We start from the raw sequence: 11,577 nt of genomic DNA on the forward strand, positions 1-11,577 counted from the left end.
TTATGTTTTTTCATGTCTATTATTGTAGTCCTAACTGTACTTGGACTGTGTTTATTGAAGTTTAATAATAAAAAAAGACAAGTTAATGTAGATAATTTAGTAAATAAAGTTAATTTTTATTTAATTTTATTTTACTTCATGTATTTTATACATTTTGTTAGTGTTATATGTTTTTTCATGTATATTATTGTAGTTGTGACTGTACTTGGACTGTGTTTATTGAAGTGTAATAAAAAAAAGAGAAGGTATTGTAGTTAATTTAATTTTTTATTTAATCGTATGAGTTTAATGACATTTTGACATTTTTTTAGCCTAAAGATAACTTTTATTCACCTGAAACTACTCAAACTAATTTTAAATATAACCAAATATTTGACTATAAAAATACTTATTAAAGAACAATTAATTTAGTCATATTCACGAACCAATTCAACAGATGAAAAGATTCTCTAAATAACGACTTTTATTTTGAAACAGTCGACAACCAGAAATTAGACTGGACAAAACATGGGAGTTGTAGTTCTGTAGCTTATTTGCAGGTTAAACTACTTTGTCACACCATTGTATATATCTATATATGTAGATATATGTATACCCTTGATCACAAAACCAGTCATAATGGTCAATTTTTTTTTAAATTAAGATTCTCCATCATTGGAAAGCTGAATAAATAAGCCTCAGGTTTGTTAGGATAAGACACTCTTTTAAATATATGAAATCTGAGGGTGCAAAAAAGTCAAAATGTTAAGAAAATCGCTTTTTAAGTTCTTAGCTATGCGTAATACTAATCAATCATTAATCATTACTAATCAAAAATTACGTTTTGATATATTTATGGTAGAAGATTTAAATCACAAAATATCTTCATGGAACACGATCTTGACTTAATATCCAAATGATTGAGACTTTTGACCCAATACAATGTATTTTTGGCTATTGGTCCAGGGTCACATATAATTGTGGACATAACAGCTGCTGACAGTAGTGCAATATTTGAGCATTTAACTATTACACAGCTGTTTCTATCTGAGCTGCCATATTAAATATAGCAGTTTATTTCACTGGATGTCAAATAAAAGGACAACAGACAAAATTGGTGTGCATTTGGTTTATATGGTCATCAAAGGTACCAGAAATACAACTGAATACCAAGATAAAAAACAAAACAAAACTGCAAATAAAACTTGCACTTCAGATTTACAACTTCAAATAACTCTAGCCATCTACATTCTTTAGGTACAATAATAAAAGTAAATCAAAGTAACAACAGCACATTAGACTTAGCTGATAACAGAATACACTTTAGTCCCATTTCTCGACTATCTGACCAGCGAGTGCTGGACTGCACATGCTAGTTAGAAACCACCTACAAGAGCAAATGTTAATCTAGGTCATAAACATTTGAAATGAGCTCGACTAGGAAAGGTCTGCATATTAGAAATGGACATACAACTGCATATAAGCGAAAATCAATTAAAACGTTTTCATTGTATTAGAGCTTCTGAATCATAAAAGATGAAAAACGGCTTCTCAGTAAATTCTTAATTAACATTAGACCAAAGGATAAAAACACAAAAGGAGATATGATCAAATGAAAGAAATGAAAGCAAAAGTGCATCTGATACTTCAGTTCTGAGAGCTCTCTAGGCTGCCAGCATGACGTCTATATATATATTGTTTTAAAAGGAAGTAAGAGAGGGGATGGGGCTCGTTTCCCTTTGGCGCTATTCTCCATACACGCTCTCGTCACTGTAGGCGATGTAAAGGAAGAAGTCTTCTTCGTGATGTTCCTGTGTGCGAGAAAATTTTATTATACGAGGAACCGAATCACTTTGATACTGACAAACCAATCTGAGTAAAAGGAAGAGAGAGGGAAATACCTGGTACAACTGGCCCATGGTGGCGGATGTAGGAGGAATGACGTTGTTTACGAAGAAGAAGAGAGCGTCCTCGGCTCTCAGGTGGATTCGTTTTCGGATGAGGAAGTAAAACTGGCCCACTTAAAAAAAAAATAATTGCTTGACTATCACAGCTTCATTGTAAATGAACATTAGAGATCTTTAAAAAACATAAAACCACTTACCCGTCAGGTCAGAGGGGACCAGGTATTTCTTCTTGTCTAGGTCACCTATTCTGGCTTTAGGAGCTTTTTCCACAATTACCTGGTAAAGAATCAAACAAACACTTTTAGTTCACCCAAAAATGAAATCAGATGACGATATCCAAGATGTAGATGAGTTTGTTTCTTCATCAGATTTGGAGAAATGTAGCATTACATCGCTTGCTCACCAATGGATCCTCTGCAGTGAATGGGTGCCGTCAGAATGAGAGTCCAAACAACTGATAAAAACATCACAATAATCCACAAGTAATCCTCACCATTCCAGTCCATCAATTAACATCTTGTGAAGTGAAAAACTGCGTGTTTGTAAGAAACAAATTCTATCATTACGATTTTTAACTTACAATTGCTTCCAGACCCTATCCATAATTAGAAGCTAAGAAGTAAAGTTAAAATTGATGAACAGCTTTTCTCTTCACAAGATGTTAACTGATGGACTGGAGTGGTGTGGATAACTTGTGGATTATTGCAATGTTTTTATCAGCTGTTTGGACTCTTATTCTTAAAATGGCATATTAGTGCCACGTAAAAAAAAATCAAAATATTTTGAGAATAAAGTCAAAATTACAACAATGAACTCAAAATTTCAAAACAAAGTCGAACTATTTTTAGAATTTGAAAATTTTTACTTTATTCTCAAAATATTTAGAATTTATTCTCAAAATATTTTTGAAAATATTTCGAGAACATTTAAAATTATTTCATACTATTTTGAGAATAAAGTTGAAATTATGAGAATAAAGTCAAAATGTTTCGAGAAAAAAATTCTAAATATTTTCAAGAATAAAATTTAATTATTTCGAAAATAAAGTCAAAATTACGAGAAAAAAATTCAAGCTATTTTGAGAATAAAGTCAAAATTACAAGAAAAGTCAAAATGTTTCGAAAATAAAGTCAAAATTATTTCGAAAATAAAGTCAAAATTACGAGAAAAAAATTCAAACTATTTTGAGAATAAAGTCAAAATTACAAGGAAAAAAGTCAAAATGTTTCGAAAATATAGTCGAAATATTTTTGAGAATAAAGTCAATATTACAAGAAAAAAAGCCAAAATATTTTGAGAATAAAGTCAAAATTACAACAATGAACTCAAAATTTCAAAACAAAGTCGAACTATTTTTAGAATTTGAAAATTTTTACTTTATTCTAAAAATATTTAGAATTTATTCTCAAAATATTTTAGAAACTATTTCGAGAACATTTAAAATTACGAGAAAATATTTCAAACTATTTTGAGAATAAAGTTGAAATTATGAGAATAAAGTCAAAATGTTTCGAGAAAAAAATTCTAAATATTTTCAAGAATAAAATTTAATTATTTCGAAAATAAAGTCAAAATTACGAGAAAAAAATTCAAGCTATTTTGAGAATAAAGTCAAAATTACAAGAAAAGTCAAAATGTTTCGAAAATAAAGTCAAAATTATTTCGAAAATAAAGTCAAAATTACGAGAAAAAAATTCAAACTATTTTGAGAATAAAGTCAAAATTACAAGGAAAAAAGTCAAAATGTTTCGAAAATATAGTCGAAATATTTTTGAGAATAAAGTCAATATTACAAGAAAAAAAGCCAAAATATTTTGAGAATAAAGTCAAAATTACAACAATGAACTCAAAATTTCAAAACAAAGTCGAACTATTTTTAGAATTTGAAAATTTTTACTTTATTCTAAAAATATTTAGAATTTATTCTCAAAATATTTTAGAAACTATTTCGAGAACATTTAAAATTACGAGAAAATATTTCAAACTATTTTGAGAATAAAGTTGAAATTATGAGAATAAAGTCAAAATGTTTCGAGAAAAAAGTCTAAATATTTTCAAGAATAAAATTTAATTATTTCGAAAATAAAGTCAAAATTACGAGAAAAAAATTCAAGCTATTTTGAGAATAAAGTCAAAATTACAAGAAAAGTCAAAATGTTTCAAAAATATAGTCGAAATATTTTTGAGAATAAAGTCAATATTACAAGAAAAAAAGCCAAAATATTTTGAGAATAAAGTCAAAATTATGAGAATAAAGTAAAAATATTTTGAGAATAAAGTCAAAATTACAACAATGAACTCAAAATTTCAAAACAAAGTCGAACTATTTTTAATCTCAAAATATTTAGAATTTATTCTCAAAATATTTTTGACAATATTTCAAGAACATTTAAAATTACGAGAAAATATTTCAAACTATTTTGGGAATAAAGTTAAAATTATGAGAATAAAGTCAAAATGTTTTGAGAAAAAAGTCTAAATATTTTGAAGAATAAACTAAAATTATTTCGAAAATAAAGTCAAAATTACGAGAAAAAAATTCAAACTATTTTGAGAATAAAGTCAAAATTACAAAAAAAAAAGTCAAAATGTTTCGAAAATATAGTCGAAATATTTTTGAGAATAAAGTCAAAATTATGAGAATAAAGTAAAAATATTTTGAGAATAAAGTCAAAATTACAACAATGAACTCAATTTCAAAATAAAGTCAAACTATTTTTAGAATTTAAAATTTTTTATTTTATTCTCAAAATATTTAGAATTTATTCTCAAAATATTTTTGACAATATTTCAAGAACATTTAAAATTAAGAGAAAATATTTCAAATTATTTTGGGAATAAAGTTGAAATTATGAGAATAAAGTCAAAATGTTTCGAGAAAAAAAGTCTAAATATTTTGAAGAATAAACTAAAATTATTTTGAAAATAAAGTCAAAATTACGAGAAAAAAATTCAAACTATTTTGAGAATAAAGTCAAAATTACAAGAAAAAAGCCAAAATATTTTGAGAATAAAGTCAAAATTATGAGAATAAAGTCAAAATATTTTGAGAATAAAGTCAAAATTACAACAATGAACTCAATTTCAAAACAAAGTCGAACTATTTTTAGAATTTGAAAATTTGTATTTTATTCTCAAAATATTTAGAATTTATTCTCAAAATATTTTTGAAAATATTTCGAGAACATTTAAAATTACAAGAAAATATTTCAAACTATTTTGAGAATAAAGTTGAAATTATGAGAATAAAGTAAAAATATTTAGAGAATAAAGTTGAAATATTTCAAGAATAAAGTCACAATATTTTGAGAATAAAGTCAAAATTCTGAGAATAAAGTTGAAATGTTTTGAGAGTCAAAATTACAAGAATTAAATCATAGCAAGTAAAGTTAGAATATTTTGAGATGCAAATTGGGAGCACGGGGAGAAGTTGCCAGGTCGCCGGAATTGAATTGAATATATGTGGGATTATTAGCAGAAATCACAGCATGTGTTTTACTCGCAGGGACAGTATGCTTGAAAATAATATTTCACGTTTTCGATTGCATTCATTAGGCCTATTTGTAGTGCACCAGCCACCCAATAATACCAATAAGCTTTGTGCTTTTGGTATTTTGAATAGAAAACTAATTCTCAGCTTTAAAAATCTGTCAGTTTTATAGCAAAATAAAAACAATGGGTCTTGCAATGTGTTTTAATGCTTTTTAATCATGTTTTCGATTACAATGAGACATTAGTTTAATTAAATTACACTGTTTTCTCTGTGAAAATTCCACCACCTACTCAAAAAACATCTGTGGTGTCCAATCTTTCATTCCTCACAAGCATTTAATTAAAAACAACAATAAAACGTTCTAAAAGTTGAAGTGGACTTAAACTTGTTAACGTAAGTTTTATTGTTGTCTTTTCCGAGGTGACTTTTCACAAGCTGTTTTATTCATGTTGTAATACAGTAAATCATTGGAAATAATATTTAACATCTTCCATTCATTATTTGTAGCACACCAGCCAACCAAGCAGTAATCACAATAATTTTGTACTTTGTTTCTTTTAATATAACACAGCCAAGCTTTTAAATTCGAATTATAAACTTTCAAATGTGTTTTTCCTCTTTATTTCAAGTTTATAGAATGATATTAACGTTAAGGAATGAAAAAACTAATTTAATGAAACAAATGTCTCACTGTAATTGTAAAGATTTCACATGCCTCTTAAACAGAGGTGATTACAGCGATATGTCAAGCCATACATTAAAGAGCATGAAAAACATTATTGTAATAGGAATACTGTTTGTATTTCACTATAATATTTTCACATTTGTATGTGCAATAGGCTAAAATATACTCTTATACTTATTAAATATTATTAAATATTAAACTTTTAATTGCTACAAATGAATTCTCATAATTTCAAATGTATTCTTGTAATATTTCAACTTTATTCTTGACTTCTGATCTCGTAATTTTACATTTTTAGCTTGTCTTTTTTCACTTTTGGGTGAACTATTCCTTTAATCTAGCCTAATAGTTTACTTTCAATTGATTTTACTCTTTCGTTTCATATTTCAAGCCCACTATAGGTGATTTTTTTTGACTCAGAGCAAAGAGGATCTGAGAAAAGCTGTGCTATTTTTGATAATTAGGCTGCAGATGAGGAACAAGATAACTGTATGAAACACTTCAGACACAAGGCTATTTAAGACTACTATGTTGCTTCTTGTTTTTTTGCCCCATATGTAAAACACCCATTAGAAGGTCAGAGATGAACCAGGCCAAGGGGGAAATGCTACCAGAAGTAGCAAAATGTCTCAGAGAAACCAAGCCTGCATTTATTTAATCCAAAGTGCAGCAAAAGCACTAAAATCTTGAAATATTTTTACTACTTAAAATAACTGTTTTCTATTTAAATATATTTTAAAATGTAATTTATTTCTGATTTCAACGCTGAATTTTTAGCATCATTACTCCAGTCACATGTTCCTTCAGAAATCATTCTAATATTCTGATTTGCTGCTCAAAGAACATATTGTTATTACGTTAAAAACAGGAGAGTCTAATTTTTCCAGCAGGTTTCTTTGATGAATATAAAGTTCAGAAGAACAGCATTTATCTGAAATAGAAATCTTTTGTAACATTATGAATGGCTTAAAACTCACTTTTATTCAATTTAAAGCATCCCTGCTAAATAAAAGTAATAATTTCTATAATTTCTTTACTAAAAAAAGTTTTTATTTAAGATAAATGCCAATCTTTAGATTTTTCTATTCATCAAAGAATCCTGAAAAAGAATTTACTCAACTGTTTTAAATATTGATAACAAATAATAATAGTAAATGTTTCTTGAACAGAAAATAAGCATATTTTAGAATGATTTCTGAAGGATCATGTGACACTGAAGACATGCTGAAAATTCAACTTTGATCACAGGAATAAATTACGTTTTAAAATATATTCAAATAGAAAACAGTTATTTTAAATAGTATAAATATTTTAAAGTTGTACTGTTTTTTCTGTACTTTAGATCAAATAAATGCAGGCTTGGTGAGCAGAATAAACCAAAAAATAATAAACAATGAAAATTCAGCTTTGATCACAGGAATAAATTACATTTTAAAATATATTCAAACAGAAAACTGTTATTTTAAATAGTACAAATATTTTAAAGCGTTACTGTTTTTTTCTGTACTTTAGATCAAATAAATACAGGCTTGGTGAGCAGAATAAACAAAAAAATAATAATAAACGTTATTAATAAGAAATTAAAAATTTAGCTTTGATCACAGGAACAAATTATATTTTAAAATAAATTCAAATAGAAAACAGTTATTTTAAATAGTACAAATATTTTAAAGTTGTACAGTTTTTTCTGTACTTTAGATCAAGTAAATGCAGGCTTGGTGAGCAGAATAAACCAAAAAATAATAAACAATGAAAATTCAGCTTTGATCACAGGAATAAATTACATTTTTAAATATATTAAAATAGAAAATAGTTATTTTAAATATTACAAATATTTTAAAGCGTTACTGCTTTTTTTCTGTACTTTAGATCAAATAAATCCAGGCTTGGTGAGCAGAATAAACAAAAAGCAGAATAAACCATATAATAAACATGATTAATAAACAAACAAACAAACAAAAAAACTGTAAAAATTGCTGAATCGAACTGTCAGTACTGTTTTATCTTCTACAAAACATCTCATTATTAATCTTGTGTTAGTAACAGGTCAAAACAGAGAAGACAAAACACTATAATTACAGCAATATTGAATCATTACAGGATTGCTTTGTTGTTTTACTGGTTTGGTCATATATATGGTAAACAAAACCAACCTTGTGAATGTAAACATGTTTACTGTATTACTCGAGGCTATTTTAGGAATCGCCATTTCAGCACAACCCTAAATGTATTATTTTAACGTTACCTCACAAATGTGAATACAAACATACACTATATTACACTAACGTTACAAGAATTTGCTCATAAAGCCTTGAGGATTAAAGCAGATGAGACAATACAAAACAACAAACCACCTTAACGAGAACTGAATTGTTGCCTTTCAAAGCATTTGATTTGGAAAAATATATATATATGAGCATATGATATATATACATATATACACAGTATTAATAAGCATAACTAAAACATACATATGTTTAAATAATAATAAAGATCCAACTTGAGCTGAGAGATCAACAAGGCCTTCAGCAGTTTCGCCCTTCAAATACGACTAACGTTAACGTAAAGCTACATCGGTTTCGTTCGTTAAACTCATCCTTACACAGAGCGAATGAACATATGAGTTTGTTTTTATCGCGGATGAATCGATTAAATCGTGTAGCGTTAACTTAGATACATCACGTCCTTTACGTTTTAGGTGTTTGTTGTGGTTCAGCATAAAGCCAGCTTCTGTTTACACAAATCAAACGACACAAACCGACTTACAGGAACCCTGTCTGGATATTTCTTCCTGATTTTCTCTCCCTCCGATCGTCTCTTCTCAAAAGGATGCTCTTCTTTGTATTGGAACTTCATGGTTGTTAAGGAAAGAGTAAATTAGTCGTACAAACACACAGGGATGTGTCAGAGATGTTACCAAGCGCTTCACACACAGCTACTGTGCTTTCCCTTCGGCGCATTGATACGGACACACTGTATTTACATTATTTGTATCAACTCAAACTGCATCTTAACGAAAATTACACGTTTAGAAAAACTATTTGAAATATTTTATACACGTATTATTAAAAGTGATCGACGGCTGCTAAAGATGTTTGTGATTTCTCGTTATGTTGTGTTTGTGAGGTAGGGACTACTTTTTCGCTCTTGCAGTTATACAAGCGGTGCTCCGGTCCGTCATATGACTGGCCTCACTTCCGTTATCCAAAGTGACGCAGAGGTGTTTTTTTATTATTAGGAGCAAAGCCATAGAGAAACTGTTTAGGAGAAAAGCAGGGTTTTCATAAGTAGCTAAAATAAATAAAAAAAAGTTACTTGAAATTAAAAATATTTTAACTGGAATAAAATATATACAATTTATTTTAATTTAGTTCGCAAGAAAACATTTCTCATTTTCATTTGGTTCAACCTGATGTACTAAAATAACAAAATATAAAATGAATAGATAATATAATAAGAAAAACTGACTAATCGTTCATAAGGTAATAAGGATTAATAATAATAATAATAATAAATATATATATATATATATATATATATATATATATATATATATATATTTGGTTATTTTTGTTTAGTTTTTTTTATACTTGTAAAAATTAATGTGAGGAAACAGAAAAATTATTAAATAAAGATAATTACAAACATACGGAAGTCCTAAGAAAGATGAAAAAAACAAAAAATGTTTAAGCAATTAAAACAGCTTAAAATAGGATTTCTAAATATATTTTTCTTACCCAAACCAAAGAATTTTTTTTGTTTGACTTTTTAATGTTTTTTTTTCTTATAACTAAATAATTAAAAATAAGATGAACAAATCAAACAATTATTTAAAAAAAAGTTTAAAACAGGATTTTAAACAAATAAATTAGTGTAAAATATGATTTCTAAATATATTTTTCTTACAACCAAAAATTGTGATTTTTGTTTTACTTTTTATATTAATGTTTTTCCTTCTTATTTGTAAAAATTTTGTTTTTCAAATAATTGTTCTTAAAACAAACAAAAAAAAGTATAATCATTCATAACAGACAGAAACAGAAAATTAATTAAATAACTAAAAATAAGATGAACAAATCAAACAATTATTTAAAAAAAAAAAATTAAAACAGGATTTTAAATAATTAAAATTGTGTAAAATAGAATTTCTAAATATATTTTTCTTACAACCAAAAATTGTGATTTTTGTTTTACTTTTTATATTGTTTTTTTTCCTTCTTATTTGTAAAAATTTTGTTTTTCAAATAATTGTTCTTAAAACAAACAAACAAAAAACAATCATTCATAACGGACGGAAACAGAAAATTTATTAAATAACTAAAAATAAGATGAACAAATCAAACAATTATTTTTTAAAAATGTTTAAAACAGGATTTTAAATAATTAAAATAGTGTAAAATAAGATTTCTAAATATATTTTTCTTACAACCAAAAATTGTGATTTTTGTTTTACTTTTTATATTAATGTTTTTTTCCCTTATTTGTAAAAATGTAGTTTTTTTCAAATAATTGTTCTTAAAACAAACAAACAAAAATTATAATCATTCATAACGGACAGAAAAAAAAAAAAATGAAATAATTAAAAAAAGATGAACAAATATTTTTTTAAAATGTTTAAAACAGGATTTTAAACAATTAAAATAGTGTAAAATAGGATTTCTAAATATATATTTTTTTCTTTTCTTTCCCAACCAACAAATTGGTATTTTTTGTAATATTGCTTTTTTCTTTATATATGTAAAAATTCTAATAATTTTAAACAATTGTTAAAAAACAAAAGACTAATCATTCATAATATTAGGAAAAATAAAAATAATTAAATAATAAACAATTAAATTAAACAATTAAACAATTATTTAAAAAAAATATTAAATAATTACAAGATGAAAAAAACTAAAAATGTTTAAGCAATTAAAACGGTTTAAAATAGGATTTTTAAATATATTTTTCTTACCAAACCAAAAAATTTTTGGATTTACTTTTTATATTAATGTTTTTTTTCCTTATAATTAAATAATTTAAAAAAGATGAACAAATAAAACAATTATTTTAAAAAAATGTTTAAAACAGGATTTAAAACAATTAAAATTGTGTAAACTTAATGTTTAAAACAGGATTTTAAACAATTAAAATTGTGTAAAGTAGGATTTCTAAATATATTTTTTCTTTCCCAACCAACAAATTTGGTATTTTTGTAATATTGTTTTTTTCTTTATATATGTAAAAATCCAAATAATTTCAAAGAATTGTTCTAAAAAAGAAAGAAAAAAAAGACTAATCATTCATAATGGGAGGAAACAGAAAAATAATTAAATAATTAAAAACAAGATGACCAAAACAATTAAACAATTAAAAAAATAAATAAATAAAAATAAAACCATTTAAAACAGGATTTTAATCAATTGTTTAAGATAGGATTTCTAAATATATTTTTCTTACCCAACCAACAAATGTGGATATTTTTGTTTTGTTTTTTTATATTACTGTTTAAATAAAAAAAAAAAAATAATTTA

At 25.8% G+C, this 11,577-nt stretch overlaps 1 protein-coding gene across 1 annotated transcript; it reads right to left on the bottom strand.

Annotated features, from left to right (window-relative positions):
- Positions 1 to 1,093: 1,093 nt before the first annotated feature.
- On the bottom strand, positions 1,094 to 9,022 carry gabarapb (GABA(A) receptor-associated protein b). Its single transcript, XM_073836825.1, has 4 exons — positions 8,831 to 9,022; positions 2,084 to 2,162; positions 1,881 to 1,999; positions 1,094 to 1,790 (listed from the first exon to the last, which is right to left on the bottom strand). The coding sequence occupies exons 1-4, from the start codon at positions 8,918 to 8,920 to the stop codon at positions 1,725 to 1,727; spliced, it is 354 nt and encodes a 117-aa protein (XP_073692926.1). The 5' UTR covers positions 8,921 to 9,022; the 3' UTR covers positions 1,094 to 1,724.
- Between the last annotated feature and the right edge of the window lie 2,555 nt (positions 9,023 to 11,577).

Source organism: Garra rufa, chromosome 3 (assembly GCF_049309525.1).
Source record: "Garra rufa chromosome 3, GarRuf1.0, whole genome shotgun sequence".
Lineage (NCBI taxonomy): Eukaryota > Metazoa > Chordata > Actinopteri > Cypriniformes > Cyprinidae > Garra > Garra rufa.

Coding starts and splice junctions, on each gene's coding strand:
- gabarapb (XM_073836825.1), bottom strand. CDS start 8,920: ATGAAGTTCCAATACAAAGAAGAGCATCCTTTTGAGAAGAGACGATCG. Junction 2,000..2,083: donor GGTCCCCTCTGACCTGACGG/GTAAGTGGTTTT, acceptor TTTTTTTTTAAG/TGGGCCAGTTTTACTTCCTC. Junction 1,791..1,880: donor CCATGGGCCAGTTGTACCAG/GTATTTCCCTCT, acceptor TCTCGCACACAG/GAACATCACGAAGAAGACTT.